The sequence below is a fragment of the Necator americanus genome, chromosome I (assembly GCF_031761385.1).
Source record: "Necator americanus strain Aroian chromosome I, whole genome shotgun sequence".
NCBI lineage: Eukaryota > Metazoa > Nematoda > Chromadorea > Rhabditida > Ancylostomatidae > Necator > Necator americanus.
In genome coordinates this window covers 12452192-12471369 of record NC_087371.1, presented here as the reverse complement: position 1 = coordinate 12471369, position 19178 = coordinate 12452192, and the positions used below count along the sequence as shown (strand labels likewise).

General features: G+C 40.7%; 2 protein-coding genes across 5 annotated transcripts in view; both read left to right on the top strand.

Moving 5' to 3' along the window:
- Positions 1–1283: 1283 nt before the first annotated feature.
- RB195_005279 (uncharacterized protein) lies at positions 1284–10573 on the top strand (the record flags this gene model as incomplete). Of its 2 annotated transcripts, XM_064177683.1 has the most annotated exons (19): positions 1284–1359; positions 4097–4642; positions 5561–5701; positions 5765–5879; positions 6094–6224; positions 6313–6455; positions 6543–6605; positions 6669–6751; positions 6808–6885; positions 7886–7983; positions 8254–8321; positions 8795–8848; positions 8905–9036; positions 9097–9270; positions 9334–9523; positions 9589–9715; positions 10254–10353; positions 10472–10508; positions 10569–10573. In XM_064177683.1, 19 exons carry the CDS (start codon positions 1284–1286, stop codon positions 10571–10573), a joined length of 2361 nt encoding a protein of 786 aa, XP_064034800.1. The 2 variants fall into 2 exon arrangements, with proteins under 2 accessions (XP_064034800.1, XP_064034801.1); XM_064177682.1 differs by having other exon boundaries at positions 10472–10573.
- Positions 10574–11817: 1244 nt separating this feature from the next.
- RB195_005277 (uncharacterized protein) overlaps positions 11818–19178 on the top strand; it is a gene marked incomplete at both ends in the record, with an annotated part of 32106 nt that continues 24745 nt past the window's right edge. Inside the window, 19 exons of one of the 3 annotated variants that reach the window (XM_064177680.1) lie at positions 12145–12274; positions 12358–12477; positions 12553–12667; positions 12811–12941; positions 13007–13149; positions 13233–13295; positions 13401–13483; positions 13917–13994; positions 14046–14143; positions 14204–14271; positions 14333–14386; positions 14984–15115; positions 15220–15393; positions 15841–16030; positions 16265–16391; positions 16454–16553; positions 17312–17389; positions 17601–17638; positions 18885–18954. In XM_064177680.1, the coding sequence (XP_064034797.1) occupies positions 12145–12274; positions 12358–12477; positions 12553–12667; positions 12811–12941; positions 13007–13149; positions 13233–13295; positions 13401–13483; positions 13917–13994; positions 14046–14143; positions 14204–14271; positions 14333–14386; positions 14984–15115; positions 15220–15393; positions 15841–16030; positions 16265–16391; positions 16454–16553; positions 17312–17389; positions 17601–17638; positions 18885–18954 (1992 nt within the window). Of the gene's footprint in view, positions 12275–12357; positions 12478–12552; positions 12668–12810; positions 12942–13006; positions 13150–13232; positions 13296–13400; positions 13484–13916; positions 13995–14045; positions 14144–14203; positions 14272–14332; positions 14387–14983; positions 15116–15219; positions 15394–15840; positions 16031–16264; positions 16392–16453; positions 16554–17311; positions 17414–17483; positions 17529–17600; positions 17639–18884; positions 18955–19178 lie in introns of those variants that run through there. The other 2 variants (XM_064177679.1, XM_064177677.1) reach the window with 2 other exon arrangements.

Here is a 19178-nt window from a genome sequence, read left to right as displayed (position 1 = left end):
ATGACAATCTGGAATCTTAGACAATTAGTTTAGAACAACTTGGATATAGAAAAACGGATAAAGCAAATACGGCTACTGGAGTAGTGAATAAACAAAATACCACGGGAAGAAACTGAATACTTTGGAGGAAACAAAGACACATTCGAGAAAACGTCCGAAATGTTCACAAATGGGAAACCACCAATAAAAATGCAAAGATCTCTGTTGCAGATCCAATTTCATGTTGGTATCAAGCAACTATCGAGGACCACCCGAGCAGGACCTCCAAATTGATAGGAGGCGGACTGCACACTGAAAAAGGCGCAGGAATCATTTGCATACGACAACATTCCAGTAGACACTATAAGGAAAGTAGCGTATTTGTTAGCGCGGAGGGCTCTTTTTCGTTCCAGAAAACATCCTCATTTCCTGGATTTGGGAGCATATGCAGCATAATCTTAACTTGTTGCGTATGATTGAAACTTTAGAGGCTGAACGAAATGCTAAGCGTGGGACTGGGAGCCCTCCTAGAGTTGGAGATGTGCTATGTGATGGGATTCAACGGCAAGTATTATGTTGTACGTGCGGATATATTTCGCGTCTGTAGGGGGGTTCGTCCAACTTGCTCATTTGCATCGTTAGTAGTTGTCAAAAGTGCATTTTATCTAATTCGATGACGATTAGCCTCACATAGATGATACAGTTGAGGATCCTATGGGATTGTAAAGAACTATGATTTACATTTGCAACTGTATGCAGCGTTGACCTTGTTTATTCTGGAGAAGCTTACAGATAGAATCCCGGAAGGACGCCTTCTACAATTTGGAAGAAGCTTGTGACTAGAAGAACAGGCGGATAACAGTTCAATACTTATAGGTGGAGGAGAAGACATAACAATAGATAAAATATGGCAGAGTATGTTATGAAGAGAAAAAACATAAAAAACCGACACAGACAAAGATACATGACAGTAAGAAAAAGTACAGGAGATTACATAAGAACTGTTGCAGTCGATTTTTTCTTCTTTTTGTGGTTCTGTTCTGAGCTCTGCTGCTCTCAAAGGTCTGCTCATTTGGAAATTTTCGAAGATGTCGAGACGCACGCATATAACGTTGATGTGGAGGAACCTACCAATGGCTATTGATTTCGAAGACTGAATTTGAGAAATAAGTAGTTTTCTAGAGGAGTGCAACTAATTTAATTACAAACTGTGAGATATAACAGGTTTTCAACAAACAGCCGACACATGAACCCTTCAGTTTCAAGAGTTAACTTCTCTTATCATTCCTACAACCGTCAGTACGATGACTTCCACCATTACTACCTCAACTTCATGTGCGTCGGCCGACACTCACCAGGATGAGGCAGTCAAAGCCCAAGGTCTGCACTTAACCGCTATCTGATTTACGCTCTTTCCTCTAACATTTCCTCATTCCACTTGAAAATGTGCCCTTAAGAGAGCTGATCCTTAAAAAATGTGAAATGTGCAGCTGTTTGCAGTTAGGAATTATATAATTTACGGGCAATTTAGTCAAAATGAAACAGGCAGTGTTCTTCTTTTATGACAGTAAATCATAATAGTTCCTATTATGATTAAAAAAAAAGAAAGAAAACCCAAAAAACAATACCTAGCCATTGTCGTAGATGACACATGTGTCGGCTCTGATAGAGTGCCTCTGCAACCTACAGAATCGTTATGGCACCAGATGCACCCCAAGTTCAGGGGAACCAGTTCTTATGGGGAGTGGAAACAAAGCTCTAGTATAGTCACAACGACATGAAACACGGTGCAATCGCGGCTTCTTTCGAGGCGGTGCGGTGGAGCGTAGCGGTTAGGAGCGTGCTGAAACCCTTGCTGGCACCATCCATCGCTGCAGTTTGCAACGGTCCCAACTCGGTTCCAACTGCTGCCTCCACCGCGCCGTTTCGAGCGCGTTCGCAAATGCACCGCAACTACACTCGTGATTCACATCGTTTAGACCCGACTATAGCTGGCGCAACTCTGCTATAACTACCGAGTTGTAGAGTATGTAGTAGGTAACAAGTAATTAATACTTTTACCACGGATCAAGTCAAAGTTTCTTAGATGGTGCCTCACTCCAGTAAACACATTCAGGAGACTCTCAATTCTTCATTTATACAGTAGAGTGAAGACGACATGAAGTAAGGTGCAGTTGCGTAAGCAAACGAGTGAGGACTCCTGCTACCACCGTGCATTGGTGCGGTTCAATATGGTCCCATCTCGATTCCAACCGCTATCCCCACCGCACCACTTCGAGCGCAACATCTTAGACTGCTCGCAGAGTTCAAAGCCGCGCGGGCGCGCGGTTAGGCGGCTCTGGCTGCCCGCAAAGTTGAGAACCGCGCGGTTCTGAACTCTGTTTGCAGCCTCTGCGGTCTAGGTGGTTATTTACAATTCACAGCAGTGCGCTCAATAACCACCAAAAAAGCAGAGCCGCCAAAACCGCGCCCGCGCGGCTGTGAACTCTGCGGGCAGCTTTACGCGTCTGCATCGTGCTCCATGTCGTTTTGACCCGACATCGCCACCAGTCTTGCCCTCATTGTATTGTCCGCAACTACACTATTTTTCAAAGGTAGTGGATTTCTAAGCACTGACGTGTACACAGATACGTGTTCTATCGATTCTTGACACACTTTGCCAAGCTGGATATGACTCAAATGGGATAAAATGTAGACGGATGGGACAGTCAGTCGCCCTATTTTTTCTGGAAGTAAACATCTGAATCAGTCGGAATTCTGACCGAGCGTTAATGTTAGAAGATCTATGACATGTAAGCCAAAATTACTAAGAGAAAAAAGTAAGGTAGAGCGTCCAGCAGTACGACCGCCACTGACTCCCTCCCCTTTTCAAGCAACATTTTCCCCAAATCTTGTCTCCGAGTTCTCCCTGTGATGAACTCCTGTTATTCGGTGTTTAAATTGGTGTTTTTCAACCCAATTAGGCAATGCGATCCTTATTTGTTACATTCATTTTACTACTTATATATTTCTTTCCTAGATTATTTATTCCAGTTCTTCGTGTAATCGCTGTCCTTCCTACATAATTTGAAATTATCTCGTATTTTTTTGTCACTGGAATCAATACCTTGACATCCGAAGATATCTAAATATATTAGTTTTCCAGTGTTCCGTTTCTCTCTAGCTTATCGTTATATACTAGTGTGGTGACTCATCCGCTAATAAAAACAACAGGTGCGCTTGTCAGCGGTTTCCATCGTTCCAGTCCGATTTTCTCGACTGTTTCTTCCCACGTTTGTCACAAAAAGTTCAACCATATCTCTTAGTTTCTGTTTCACTAGGAATAGAATTTCATACTAATATAACCGCAATAGAAAGCAGCAGACTTTCGATTGTATGGGAACAGCAGTGGCTGCTAATGTAAAGAATAGTTGAGAGTCTAAGAAAAAGGGAGGAGCGAAGGTCGTTGTCAGTACGTTGGGAAACTCTCATTCGTCATTCGAAAGACTGATGCGAAACTCTTTTTGGTAGTAATTTTTGGTCCTTTTTAGAACTTTTCGATTTAAACTGATTGCGATGATTCATTGAAGGTGTTTCCAATACGGCCAAAGTCCACTTTTTTCTCTATACTACTCCTTATTATTTATACGTGGTAACGTACGTAGTTGCTTACGTAGTTAGCTAGTTAACGTACGTAGTTTTGACAATTGCGTCGGAACTTTGGTCTATCTCACTTGCTGACAACGTCAGAAACATCAACAGTGTGCGATAACGTACCCATCTACTAAGATATTTCAATGTTCAATCCATACAATGTTACGCTACCGACTCATTAGCTTTATCAAAACGTCAGGTCATCAGTAAAATTGTCCACCATGTTCGGAGAAAAGGGAATGTGAAACTTACGTGGTTTCGAACTGTTATGTTCTCTCACTGTGGCTAGAATATTTGAGATGTTGCGAGTTTCGCTGACGTCATTGTGGGCGGTCCTGTGATGGATCGTCTTTCCTTACCTGCCATCTGACTCATCTAACCTCTTCATCAGCACAGCTTAAAAGACGTTGTTATAAATAATTTTCGACATTTCCTATACCTTACGCCTCTACAGAATTCCAATCACAAACATTAATTATTTTAGGTGCCACGGTGATGAAACGGCGATCTCCCCTATTGGGGTTGTTCCTGGTCGCGGATGTGGCTGTCTCAGTGCTTTCAATGGGATTCTATTCGCCCAACTGGACGATAGACTTCGATCTCATATTCAAATATCTGGTATTTGTCGACGGGTACAATTATTTCACTAGTCCTATCGATTTCCTTCTACTAGCAATTCTACGACTAGCACTAATTGCCGTCGCTGTGCTTCTCATAACATTCCACTATGATACCGTCGCTACTACTATGTTTATGCCTATGCTTGGAGTAGCAACGTTCTGCTATTCCTACACACTGGTGAAATTCCTCGCATTTTCCGAGGACTTCCATATGATGTACTATCCGGGAGTGTGGTTCTCAACCACTTGGTCCGTGCTGGCTGCTTTACTATTTGCCATAGTTTGGTACTTTGTTTTGACGGCACATCATTTCAACTACCAACGTCTGGTCTCGGAACGGTTTGACTCTGCTTCTACTACTTCTGACGTTTCTAGTGTTGAAGCTACAGTCGAAAGAAGCCCTTCGGATGGTGAGCTATTTTACAGTGGATTATGTATATATGAACGCAAACAGTGATGCGTTGAGCCAGCAATGCATCAGTCCTATCAGAGTTTAGACGTTGATGGCAGGTCATTGGTGCTATGGTATGGTGGACAATCTCAAGCAACCAAAAACCGCCAACAATTGGTTACTCCTTATTCTCCGTATCTTACCCAGCACCGGCGCACTGTGTGTTCAGAAATGAAGAAGTTGCGGGCGAATTTTACTGTATAACCGATAACAACAGTCATATGGGATGAAAAGACGGCCAACTGAAAGTTGGTGAAAGATCAGATTCAGCAATTTGAACCGTTGGTGTTTAGTTGGCACAACTGTTTATTCCATTTGGCTCCAACTATAACCTCTGTTTAAACGTGTTTGAGGCTTATGGACTGATGCCTATCATTTCCTAACGCATTTGCTGTAATACCGAAATCCACAAAGGGTCCTCATTCAGAAAATCCGTGTAGATTAATTTCAAATTTCCCTGACTTCACGTGTTATCTTAGAGTCTGTTCATCTGGATCCACTACAAAAGCACACAATTACTGCGAAAACTAGATTTCTCTTGCGTTCGTTGGAAAAAGTGCGCTCTGCAGATCGTCTGAGTTTGGCACATTAAGGGAACGAATGTGGTCTACAGTTTGGTCAAAACGAACCTGACTTGCAGTGCTGTTGCATAGGCTGTTGCGCTCAAAATATCGCAATAGGATCCTCCTTATTTCCGCAGTTCGGTTGGAGATAACAATGGTTTCACCACAATAGCAACCGCCCGTGTAATTTCACCTGCAGTTCAAGTCGTTTTAACCGGACTATATACGAGTCTGTGAGGTACAAGAAGAAATAATATTTTTAAGAAAGTTGTATCTGGGAATAGAATCCTAATGGAAAAGATCTTTTATCTCAGATGCAGCAGAATTCCTCATTGTTGAGACTTCTCCGAGGCGAATAAGCACATTTCAACACATTTGCGCTCTTCTCAGATATTGTCAACATCAGTGGCTTTGGTTTACAGTGGGATTTATATTCCTGATTATATATGCTATTGGTAAGCCCTTACATAGGAAGTCGCAGACTTCATTTTTATATTTTGATGGGAAGCTACTTGTAGCTCGAGTATTTATCCCTAAATATACTGGTGACGTCATATCCAACATTGTGAAGAGGGCCGGAGTTGCAGCACTGGTGCATTCAGTGCTGATAATGGGAATTTTGACAATGATGAGGTTGGTGCACATACTAATTTTTCTTTCATAATACTACTTTAGAATTGTAAATGTTCTAAAGTAGTGCTATGAAAGAAAACTCCAAATCACTCTAAGTTTGATGTTTTTGTTGTTCGTAAAAATAACCAGTAATTTGTGCTCTCTATATAAATCCCAAACAGTTGATTACTGGAGTTTTTCATCTTCTATCCTTTTGTTAAGCTTATCTCTTTAGTACTTTGTTTGGTGGCCTTCGAGGTGGTTGCTTTGATTATGCGACGGCACTTGTTAGCAGACAAGTTCGGTTGGACCTTTTTCGATCTTTAGTTCAACAGGACATTGGTTTCTTCGACATCACCAAATCTGGTACTAATCGAGTAGCATTTATTTCAAAATTTATTTTTTCTGTTCTTTGCTGAAACGACAATTACCTTACTGGATTGGATTATTGTAGGTGAAATGGTATCTCGCCTAACGTCTGATTGTCAGACAATGTCCACAACAGTTTCAACGAATCTCAATGTATTCCTTAGGAACGGTGTGATGCTTGTCGGTGCACTTGTTTTCATGTTTGTTATGTCTTGGCGACTGTCACTGGTTAGTTTGGAAACTTAGAGTAAATTTTTTATAATTCTTTCCAAAAGCTTTTTTTTTGTTGAACTATCGAGGTGGATCCTATTGAAGGTAACTTTCATCGCTATTCCTCTTGTTGGCTTCATCACCAAATGGTACGGCGCCTATTACGATGTTGGTTCTCGTATTTTCTTTCCCCTAATGTTAAAGAAGATATTGACCTTTGTTGCACTTCAGAAATTGTCAGAGAAAACGCAAACGACTATAGCTGATGCAAATCAAATAGCCGAAGAGGTTCTTTCTACTATGCGTACAGTAAGGTCAACGAAATACATCACAGATGATAACGAACAATAACGAGTAGTGGAGTTTGCAGATCATTTGCATGTGAGCGACGAGAAGCTGATCGTTTCGAAGGAAAACTCGGTGAGACGTTGAAAATGAATAGGAAGAAGTGAGTTTGGAGAATTAGATGACTTTTAGACGCTTGTGATAATGTATGTGGACCTGCTTCAATTTTTGATGAGGGCAGCATTTTCCATCGCAGGTACGGAGCGACGACGGGAACTATGCGATGGAATGTTGCTAACATCGGGTAGCGATGAATCCACAGTGGCACAAATACAGTGTATAGTGAAGTTAAAGTGGTGCGGAAACCCCAGGAAAACGTAGAGTTTGGGCTGTAGATTACGGAACTGAGCGTGGCCCCGTTCGACCCCCCTTCCACCCCCACCTTACCCTCTTTTAGTCGTCATAAGAAAAGGCAACCGCTTTGGTTCCTGCGAGATAGATTAGAACGCGCACCTTTGTGCCTCCTCTGGCTTGCTCCTCGGCAGCCTATTTATTGGTGTTTCTTGGACGTAATTAATTTTCGACCGCTCCTTCGTGGAAGCGGATCTTGTACGAAGGGTGCACCTCTAACGTATCTCGTAGGAATTAGAGTGGTTTTCACGTTTTTTTTTTCTACGATTAGAATAGGATGAACGAAGCCACGATCATTGCTGTAATCTATAGTGGGGTCAAATGACATCAAGGACGGTGCAGTTGCGCAAAGGGCTGCACTCAAAGCGGAGCAACGGATCGTGGCGGTTAGAATCTAGGGGGACCCCATTCACACTATTCCTTGCTATAGGTCGCGATGGTCCCACCGCGATCCCAACCGCTTGCTTCACCGCCCTCTTCGAGTGGAGCCGCTTACGCAACTGCACCTCCTTTCGTTTTGTTTTGACATACATATCGAACTCAATGTTTACCCTGGGATTTCTGTATCATGTCAATTTCGTGATACACTGTCTGTAATTCAAGTCCCAATAATAATAGTCTCGTTGTGGTCATAGTGGAGCACGTAAAATCTACAACCGGTGTGCATTTCAGGTTTTTAACATATATGCATCACTGATACTTCGGTGAGACTGACGAATCTGGTACACCATCTCATAAAATGCTCAATTTAGGGCTATCGCATACATGGGCTACACGTGGAACAACGAATTCTGTGACAATGCCATTTTGGTAGCCGTATTGTTCTATGGAGGTCACCTAGTCATGTCCAGTAAGTGAGGTTTCATTGAAACGAAGATAAGTTAGATTTTGTTGTTATTCTCCTATTCGTCATTGAACTGAGTTCTTAGTACTATTAGCCCCTTTCATAAACACAACTGTTAGTACTTGTTTCTGAGCATCAGACTATTTTTGTGAGTACAATTCAGCTCTAAGTGTTCGCGTATCGTTCTGACGAGTTAGTCTTGTTAACCTTATGCATAATCTTGAAAGACATCATTCAGTAACCTCTATTTGTCATGTTTTTGTTGGGATTTTCTAGATATGATGTCAACGGACCAACTGATCACATTTCTCCTCTATCAAATGCAACTTGGCGAGAATTTATATGTAAGTTTACGCGTATTTTAATCCTTCTTTTCTTTTGTATTATTTTGTTCTGTTTCTCTTAAAGTTGCTAAAGTTCATACCGAAGGCTATTTGTGTTCTACGAAAGGGACATTTTTGAATATGAACGATGGTATGTAGTTTTGCTGTATTCGGCGAAACCTCAGGATTTGGAGGTGTGGCGCTGAGGCACGATTAAAATCCCATTGGAAAAAGTTTGAAATCGAGAAAGCATCATCACAATGGTTTGCCTAAGAATTTGTACAATCCCGGGTTTGGTTTTATGAGTTTGTCAGCCTTTTTTCTCAAGGTCCCCTTAAGATTTCGGACATCTAGGCGCTGCCACTTCGTACACAACTTTCGGAAGGATTGGCCCACAAATCTTTTTCCTGAAGTTTTCTTCCCTCTATAAGATGAAACAAATACACTTCGTTTTGTGTGTTGGAGAACTTCTTCTATTTTTATGCTAATTTCAGAACATCGGTTATGTGATGACTGGTTTGATGGAGTGCGTGGGCGCGTCAAGAAAGGTTATCTCTAAATTCGTCGTATTTCCCATTATCACGCATGCTAAAATGACTTGTAGGTATTTGAGTATATGTATCGTGAACCTGAAATACCAAACGACGGTAAAAGAGAACCCGTGCTTGGAGGTCGAATCGAATTCAAAAACGTGCATTTCACTTACCCTTCGAGACCCAACAATCCCGTGTTGAAGGTTTTTTTCTTAACCTAGATAAACAGGTTAACTTATTAGTAACAGTTTTGGTCCTTTCAGGGTCTGAATTTAGTCATAGAAGCTGGTCGAACAACAGCTCTGGTAGGGCCGAGTGGCGGTGGAAAATCTTCTATCGTTTCTTTGATACAACATTTCTATGAGCCAAACAAAGGAGCCATTACCATAGATGGGATAAATGTGGAGGATATTTCTCATGTATATTATCACCAGAAAGTTAGTTTCTGTTCTCGATCATCTTTATGGTAGTAGTGTAAAAGATGCAGTGTGATATTCCAGATTGCCCTTGTGGCACAGGAACCAGTCCTCTACAATGGATCTGTCCGATACAACATACTGTATGGGTGCGAATGGGCTACCGAGGCAGATATGCTCCGAGCAGCACATACAGCCAATGTTCATAATTTTGTTATGGAACTGGAGAAAGGGTACGATACGAATTGCGGCGAGAAAGGCGTTCAGATGTCGGGTAACGAAGTTCTACATCTTTCTGCTACTGTCCACTGCTTATCTTACTCGTTGAGTCTACTCCAGGAGGTCAAAAACAGCGAATTGCAATAGCCAGAGCTTTGGTTAGGAACCCAGTGGTGTTAATTCTTGATGAGGCGACGTCAGCTCTAGATGCCGAGTCCGAAGCATTGGTTCAGGAAGCGCTAAATAGGTGAGTAATTCAGTTCACTGCTGTCATCGCTAGTAGTTGTTTAAAATAGCTTGTGCGTGTTAATACCTCATTTTACGGGGTATCTTATGTTACCTCATAGCCTTTCAACTGCTGTTGCGAATATTCGCTGTATTGTGGTTTTGTTAGAAATACGAAGTTTGAAGGCTTTTGAACCTTTGCGCTGTAAACTTAATTTTAACTTTCGTTATGATATCTGCATCTACCTTTATCTCATAGGGTGTAGCTTCTTTATTCAACACTATGGTTCATCTCGCCTTGGATATTCGCGCGTAACGCTTGTAAACACAGATAGTTAAACGAAACATTTTAACAAGATGTGAAGTTTCTGCTCTGAAGGTATGCTTCTCAGTAGATGTGAAGGTACGATTAAACTACTACTGATAGGAAGAAATAGTGTGTAGGGAGGGCTTACTGAAGTAGTTTTAGGTTGTGAACAGCCTATATCTTCCGTGTTTTGTTAACTGCACCATTCTGCAGTGATGACGTTATTGTTTTTCTTAGAATTTCACACTTTCAGGTGTGCACGTGAACGGACTGTTTTAATAGTTGCTCATCGATTATCTACTATCGAAAAAGCAGATCGAATAGCAGTTATTCATAAAGGATCTTTAGTACAGGTTCCGCAATTTCTTTACTCTTGCAGAAATTTACTCGTTCGTCATTTCTTACTCTTAAATTATGTTAAATATAGCCAAAATCTCAGTCTTCGTTTTCCGGTCATGCTCTATTTTGTAGTCTGGAAATCACGCGGATCTGATGGAGGATGAGAATGGTCTTTATTACTCGTTAGTTTCGAAGCAGATTCTTGCATCAAAAATCAAAGAAGATTCAGACTAATTTGCTGCTTAGTTGTGATTTTGAAGATCTCACGCAGTCAAATACATAGAACTGCTCTATTTTTGTACCTTTGTGGCAATGTTCCTACACTTGCTATGATGCCATGAGCTAGGCACGCTTATTCTTAACATGCTGCCACTGGAATTGGTGTAAGTGATCACGACAGTCGTGTCATTGCTTAAACCCGTAGATGTTCGTGAAATGTCTGAGATTTTTTTCGACTTCAGTAAAGTTCGCTTTTAGCAACTAATCCTTCCTATCTAATTGTCTTTTTTTGATATTTTTAATTTCCAGTGCATAATTCGGTGTATGTGCATAGTGAGACCTGCTCTGCTAACATTAGCCGATAGTTGAGTACTGGTTAAACAAATGTGTGATTTCTCGGCTCAGCTGATTTTCGTATGGATAATTCTGTCAACGTTGTGATCATGCTAATGTTTTCATCCCGTAATTTAATTGGCAGTAATAAGATTGGATGTTGTTTTTTTTTCTGTTTTTACTTTTGGAAGTAAAGCTAATTGTTGCGTCCTTTTCTTTGTGGTTTATAGAAGTTAATTCTTCTACCGATTTTACCTTTAGTTAAGATGTGTGATTTGCTGCTTTCTGTTCGTTCTGAAAACTGTCGAAAAATTACTCTCTTTATTCAATTATGTTGGAAACTGATCTTGAACCACTGTGGTCTGTTAAGTATCTAGAACTTTCGATTATCTTTATCTACGTGACAATCAAAAGGTTCAGTTACTTTCGGCTCAGTGATTTGTTTTGATATCTTGTTTCTTGGAGAAGATTACGGTCTTCAGTGAATGCAGTAATCACGAACTTCCGCTGATGAGTAAACACGCGACCCACTCAGTTATAAAAACACAAATAATTTGGATTTTTTTCTCGAAAAAGTGGGACAGGAACCAATAGGTACTCGTTCATCTGTTTCACAGACAAAAACCAAACTTGCTGCAACGAAAATGCAGTTTTCTGCACGTTTCAGTTTATTGAGTTATTTTTTGATATAATGACTAATACTTAAGCGTACAAAAATCTGGAACACCTAGCACTTTAAAAAGGAGGCAAAAGTTACAGTTAATTAATAGTTTGCTATTGCACGGATTTCAAAAGTCGATCGACTTTTATTTTTGTTAACGGGAGGCCAATCCTTCATTGTGGCAATTTGTACCCGCTACAGAAGTTGCTTCAGTTTTCAAATTATCTGCTTTCAGATTTTATGTAAGCCAGCCATTGTGTTCACTATGAAAGCTGTGTATTATTTTGTTATATCCTTCGTAGCTATTGATCTACCACTAACATTACTGTTATTCGGCTTTTATTCAACGAGCTGGTTTTTCCGTTTGGATCTCATCGCAGAGCAATTCATCAGAGTAACATACTTGTCCAGTCCTCTTGAATTTGTGGTGCTGGCTGCTCTCCGTGGAATGCTTCTTATAGCTGTAAGCATTAATCTGTGGTTCTATGGTGGCATAAGAAATTTAAAAGTTCATAGTCTTGGTATCGCCACAGTTATTTATTCGTATTCTCTTGTGAAATTGTTGTGCTTCGCCGAATACCCGGAAATGCTCATGTATCCTGGTGTTTGGATGACCATTACATGGTCAATTCTTGCCTCTGGGATGTTTTTCGTGCTGTGCTGTCACCTGAGCGCTCCTCTATTGCTCGAATATGGACGTTTAGACGAAAGAGAAGAGAACAGTAGGTGACAAATTTTTGAAAAATGAAGGGCTTACGTCAATTTACTTTCTGAGTATGATGTGAAATAAAATGGCTCGCTGCAGGTTCTGAAAACCAAACTCGTGAAAGCACATGGAGAATAACTAAGCTTCTTCTTGGTTACTGTCGCGCTCAATGGAAATGGTTTTGTGCTGGATTGGTATTCCTTACGCTTTACGCCCTCTGTACGTGGATCAAATACTGGTCAATACTGTTCAAATGCTGTGATTTGTTTTGATCAACTTATTTATTTATTTTAGCGCGTGTTTTCATACCAGCGTATACTGGACGAGTTATAGCTGATATCGCCTTAGGCGGTGGTATGCGTGCATTGGTCCGTTCGGTGGCTCTAATGAGTCTTCTGGCGTTAAGCAGGTATATATTTGGCCTCGATTTAGAATAGGTACTATTTTGAATCGAAGTGCGATATTGAATGCTATTGTGAATAGCACAGCAAATGCATGAGTGATTCCCTGTGAAATAAATCTCGTTTACCTCGTACAGTGAAGAGTTTCCAGCACCATATTCGGCGGCCTTCGAGGTGGCACCTTTGCGTATGCTACAGCCCTGGTTTCAAGGCAAATAAGATTGGATCTGTTCCGATCGTTGGTAAAGCAAGAGATCGCCTTTTTCGACACTACAAAATCTGGCAAGTAAAAAGAGAGAAAAATTTTAGGAAAAATTGAAAGATAGGCTCTATTGGCGGGATTACAGGAGAGACTGTTTCACGTATTTCGTCCGATTGCCAGGTTATGGCAACAACCGTTTCAACGCATGTTAATGTCTTCTTAAGGAATATGGTAATGTTCGTAGGATCCCTCTGCGTGATGAGCTATCTTTCGTGGAGGCTGACTACAGTTCGTTATCTTTCCTCATTTCTGTTCTATTCTATTCTCTATACACTGTTCCTTTTCATCGTGAAATATCGACCCAGTTTTAGGTTACCATGATCGCACTTCCTTTCACTGGTTTCATAACAAAGTGGTATGGAAGTTACTACGATGTAGGGTTTAGCAATCAAAATCTTTGGAAGATCTGTTTCTTCCATTTGAGCGCCGAGAAGAAGAGGAGTAGGCACACTCTAGCGATGTATAAGCTTTTTTTGCAGAAACTATCCGAAGAAACGCAGACAACCATAGCAAAAGCGAATGCTAAAGCAGAGGAAGTGCTGGGCACCATGAAAACAGTTAGGTGAGAAATCTTCGCATTCATAAACCAGATAGGTATCGATTGGGATACTTTTTTCATTATTGTTGGTCGAGAGTTGAAGTCCTTTGCGAAATTTCAAAATATCATGTAAGAAACGCTACCCCCTAAAACAGTGGAAGAATACACCTCTAATGGGATGGGGTTGTAGGGTGCGCATTTTGTGTTCAATTTGGTGAATTGCGTTTGGCGATGCGTCTTCGATTAGAGCAAAACACGGCATATGGATCACTCAATTTGGAGAACATGGGGAAAAGTGCACTGCGGCAAATACGTCGCGCACAATCAGTAGAACCATTACAGCGCCTACCATTTGTACATATATGGTGAGATGGCGAAGAGAATATCGAGACATTAACCGAAATTTAGATCGATCTTGCCGTACAACTTTTGCCACTTTACCAAAGCTCTGTTACAGGTCTTTCGCTTGTGAAATGTTTGAGGTGAAAGCATTTGAAGACAACTTAGACGCTACTTTGAAAATGAACAAGAAGAAGTAAGTTGTTTCATGCCTAAAAATGAGACATTATTCATATTCTTCGCACAGATCGCTGGCTTACATGGGTTACACATGGAATAACGAGTTTAGTGAGAATGCCATTTTGTTGGCTGTCCTTTCCTATGGAGGACATTTAGTAATGTCGGGTAATTCTTTTTGTGAGGTGATATCTTACTTATAGTATTAGTTAGATTATTTACTTATAGAAAACCTGACAGCTGACAGTCTAATCACCTTCCTTCTGTACCAGATTCAGTTGGACGAGAACGTCTACGTCAGTGTGCATCAGTTTACAGCTGTGTACCGTCCAGTTACCTGAGTTGCTTATATTTTAGTGGCTAGGTTTCGTCATTGCTGGCATAATGGACTGCGTTGGCGCGTCCAGAAAGGTAAAGACTTTCGCCTTTGCACTTTTACTTGTTTGTCGTTTGTTCGGAAAATTAGCAGGATTGATGGCTCGGATTTTCGGCTTCTATTCTTCTAGTGATGATATTGTTCTTTCGTTTTTTGTTGTTTTTCCTATGTGTGGTTGTTAGTTGTTGATAATCACAGCGAATCTCTGCGCATCATCAAAACTATGGATAATGCAATTGTTGAAAACTTGTTTAATGTTACTGCGATCATACAACATGACTGAAATTAATCTCGACAAAGAAATCGCAGTAATATGGAAAAATACCAAGCGTTTCTTTGATGGTAGTGGCTTCAAGTGATATTTGAAAGTGACATTTTCAAAGCGTTTCGATTTTCGTCCAGGTATTTTTGACGGGCTCAGTGAGTTAGTTTAGTTTAGATGAATATGAGTGAATAAAATGAATAGTTCACGTGATGCTTGCATTGTTGGAATCAATAAAGTAGTATGAGTGGGTTTTATTTTACTGATCTTTTTTGAATCTGTTATTTTCCTTCTTCTTTTCGATCTGTGGCAGGTAGATCATTCAAGTCTTCTAGAATTTCTATAAGATATTCTCTTTCCTTTTTGCTAGGTCTTCGCGTACATGTATCGTAAACCAGCAATGGCTTTTGACGGAAACCAAAGACCTATTCTACAAGGGACGATATGCTTCGAAGATGTGTACTTTACTTACCCATCTCGTCCTAATAATCCGATCTTGAAAGTGAGCCCGGTTGGCTTTGTAGCTTTGATTCTCCTTCAATAGTGTGATCTAATTAACCAGAGTTTGGTGCAAATTTAATGTTTTAAATCGCTACTCTTTTTAAGGGTTTTAATCTCACTATCAAAGCTGGTACGACTGTGGCTTTAGTGGGTCCAAGTGGTGGCGGAAAGTCTTCAATTGTCTCGCTCATACAACGCATGTATGATCCTGAGAGCGGATCGATAACAATCGATGGGATTCCAATTCAAAACGTCGATCATGAGTACTACCATGAACGGGTAAGGATGGTAATAATCAATGACTAAGATTTGGTATCATATTCTCAGTACATTTCCGTGGAGTGATGAACAGCTCAGATAAAATGCAGTATAAAAAGGGTTGCCGCAATCAGTGTTCAGCTTTCTTCTTGGTGCATCAGCATTGCATTTGTTTATATGAGGTGTATTTATATGTGATGGTAAATTTTGTGCTCTCATTTTTGACATGAACTGTATCTCATCATGCACTTCTGCCTCGCGTTTAGCTCAAGTAGTAGTGTAGCACAGGTTGTACGGAATTTATTTTCATTTCCTTAAATAAGTGCAGTAACCATTTATTTTCTATTCGTGGGGTTTTCCGCATGCGTTATTCTGCCTGTTTGGTTTAATTACCCAAGCTTGTGTTCGTGATAAATCGTTAACTACAGCCACATGGCAGCATCCATCAATGAACATAGGGTTTTATAGGTAGCGCTCGTAGCGCAAGAGCCTGTACTCTACAATGGAACCGTTCGAGAAAATATCCTCTACGGTTGCGAATGGGCGACTGAAGAGGATATGCTGGAGGCGGCCCAGAAAGCAAATGTGCACGATTTTGTGATGGAATTGGAGAAAGAATATGACACGCAATGTGGCGACAAAGGTGTGCACATGTCTGGTTAGTTTGGCTTGGTGTTTTCTTTTTTTTTTTTTTAAAACCACTTTTGATCCGTTTCCTGTAAAACCCTCAATCGCTCTAAAAAAAAACGTTGACTTAATTAGAACCGGTCATCTCCGCAGCGCAATAAACGTCTTCTGTTAAAAAAAAAAGAGCCAAAGATAATTTTTTTTTCTTACAGTTCTGTACTTCTGTGGGGTTATAGTCTGTAATGTTTTGTCTTTTCTACTTCAGGAGGTCAAAAACAGCGAATTGCTATTGCGCGGGCAATGGTGCGAAACCCATGTGTTTTGATACTAGACGAAGCTACAAGTGCTCTGGATTCAGAATCAGAGGCACAAATACAAGAAGCAATCAATAGGTCTGGCTGACCAACTTCTAATATAATATAGAAAGGGTGATCTCACTATTAACTTTCTTTAGGTGCGCAGGAAAACGAACCGTACTCATAGTTGCCCATCGTCTCTCAACAGTTGAAAAAGCTGATTTGATAGCGGTCATACAGAAAGGGAGTGTTGTACAGGTACAGTCTGATTGGATCTGTTGGCACTTCAGCTCACTCATGCGGTAAAATATGGATTGAAAATAAGGATTCACTCAGTTAGAATTCGTTCGCGTGGGTGTGAACTTCCTCTAGTTTCATGGTCTTTCTAAAAATCAGTTTTTAGAAGTAACTCTTTTTTCTCACTGCGAATTTGTGTGTCAATAGCATTATTTTGGAATTCTTTTTTTCACTTATTTAAAATGCGGGGCGAGTGTAGTGTAGCGGTTAGAGGTTCTGCTCCCTGAACGACCTCTGTGATTTTTGTTTCCATATCTAAGGATACGGAGCAGGTGTAGTGTAGCCGTTAGAGGTTCCGCTGCCTGCACTGATCGTATCCGCCGTACTGCTCACCAAGGCTTTCATCCCTCCGGGGCCGTACCAGACTTGTCTGGGAGGATAACAACACTGATTTGACACATCAGTTAACCCCGGCAGGTCGTTGTATAGGCCAGTTACACGTTCGTGAACCTCAAGCGATTCCGAATGGAAGTGAACGTGGAGGGCGCATCCCAAGCGGATTGGTTAACGCCAGACACTTTACTTTATACACTTTATTTGAACTGCGCTCGATGAATGACGGATTAGAAAAGGTTGAGTCGGAAGTCGATGAATACATTTTCTGATGTAGTAATGGCATGTCTTCTGAACTTTTTTAAACAGAAGGCACTGCGTTCATTCCCTTCTTCAATTGATTTTCAATGTCCTTCTTCATGCTTTCATCTTATTATGCACTTCAGATAGGAACGCACTCAACACTGATGAACGACAATGATGGTCTCTACCGTTCATTAATCCCAAAACAGCTATTCACCTCAGTGAGTCAAACTGCAACAAATTGAGCTTAGATACCGTTTTTGTTTGTTCCTGTTGCATGCAACAAACGATTTATAATACGTTCCGTTTATACAGCTTTTCATCGTCTATTGCTGTGCTGTGCTACCAGCTATTTTCATAGTATCATTGTTGTTGAGAAATTTGCTCAAATAAGATGACGGATACATTTCTAACTATAGTGTGATCATTTAGTCATTTCATAATCATTGTTGCTCACTTCAAGTGGAACGGTTTGATGTGCATGAAGGAGATTATAGCTATTCTTCTCTGATATAAGATCATCTCTCGATGTGTCTAAGTATGTCTGATTTGTGATGCACCTTTCAAAAGAGTAAAAGAGCTGTTCTAATAAACCGTATTGTTTGGAGTCAGCACAGCTCGCAGACTGGGTGGTCCTAGGATACGAAATTGACATAGTAAATGAATGTGCTAAAAGACAACATTCACACTTATACTATTGCTAGGATGTGTTCTTCACTGAATGCAAGGTACTGCATAATCTCCATAATCAGCTGTACAATAAATAAAGAGCCACGCTCACTTGGCTACTGATGATGCGAAGGATCATTTCTCGTAAACATAGTCCACGAACGTCGTATGCATCATATATACTGCTATCTAATGAACTTTTATGCAGTAGTTCGAAAAGACGGGGGTCGAGCTTTCTCGAAATTTTTGAATTCAGCTTTTTTCAGTATTTGTGGTTGAGAAACTCGAGTAATCGGCAAAACTATAATATTTGCTAGGACACCAAAAGGTCGTACGATTTATGTTTGGGAATGGAGAAGTTATGCTGTCCAACAGTCTCCAAGTCCTCTCTTCTTGAAACCTCGGCATTTGATAGTGTATTTATGTTTTCTTGTTATGCCAACGAGGTATAGGTGAAGCTTTTTTATTGGCTTGACGCTTCGACAAACTCGTCTTTTTCAAAGGCCTGAAAATGGTTCGAGGTCTTTGATACCATGCATATTCCATCAAACTCCTGCTCTCTCCTTGCCAACCCTCGTTATTGTTCCAAATACACCACGCAAGACCTTAAAAGGAAAGCAACTGACCAATTTCACCGACTAGCGGGGTTGGTAAACCACCGCGTTCTTAAAGATTGTCACCAAGGCGAATGAGATCTACGCACTGTGCAGTATCCTTAAGTACTGGTGTCTGGATAACGTTAAGGAATTTCTTCAAAGAAATATCTGCTAGGAAGGCATTGGAAGCATTCTGGATTTCCGTCAGGAATCCGTCCATGAATAACAAAAATGAGTGCTTATCAATTACCAATGACTTCTTGCCGTTCGTAACACTCTGTGAGCTATAAGATTGCCCCACATGCAGTTCCTTAACGTTATCCAGACACCAGTACTTAAGGATAATGCACAGTGCGTAGATCCCATTCGCCTTGGTGACAATCTTTAAGAATACGCGGTGGTTTACCAACCCCGCTAGTCGGTGAAATTGGTCAGTTGTTTTCCTTTTAAGGTCTTGCGTGGTGTACTTGGAACAATATCGAGGGTTGGCGAGGAGAGAGGAGTTTGATGGGATATGCATGGTATCAAAGACCTCGAACCATTTTCATGCCTTTGAAAAAGACGAGTTTGTCGAAGCGTCAGGCCAATAAAAAAGCTTCACCTAAACCTCGTTGGCATAACAAGAAAACATAAATGGAGAAATTATTTTGTAAAACTGATGACAATTCGGAATCGCAGGATTTATTTGCCAATTTAATTTTATTCTAAATGTTTCGGACTTCACGATGATGGGGAGGTAAGTCAG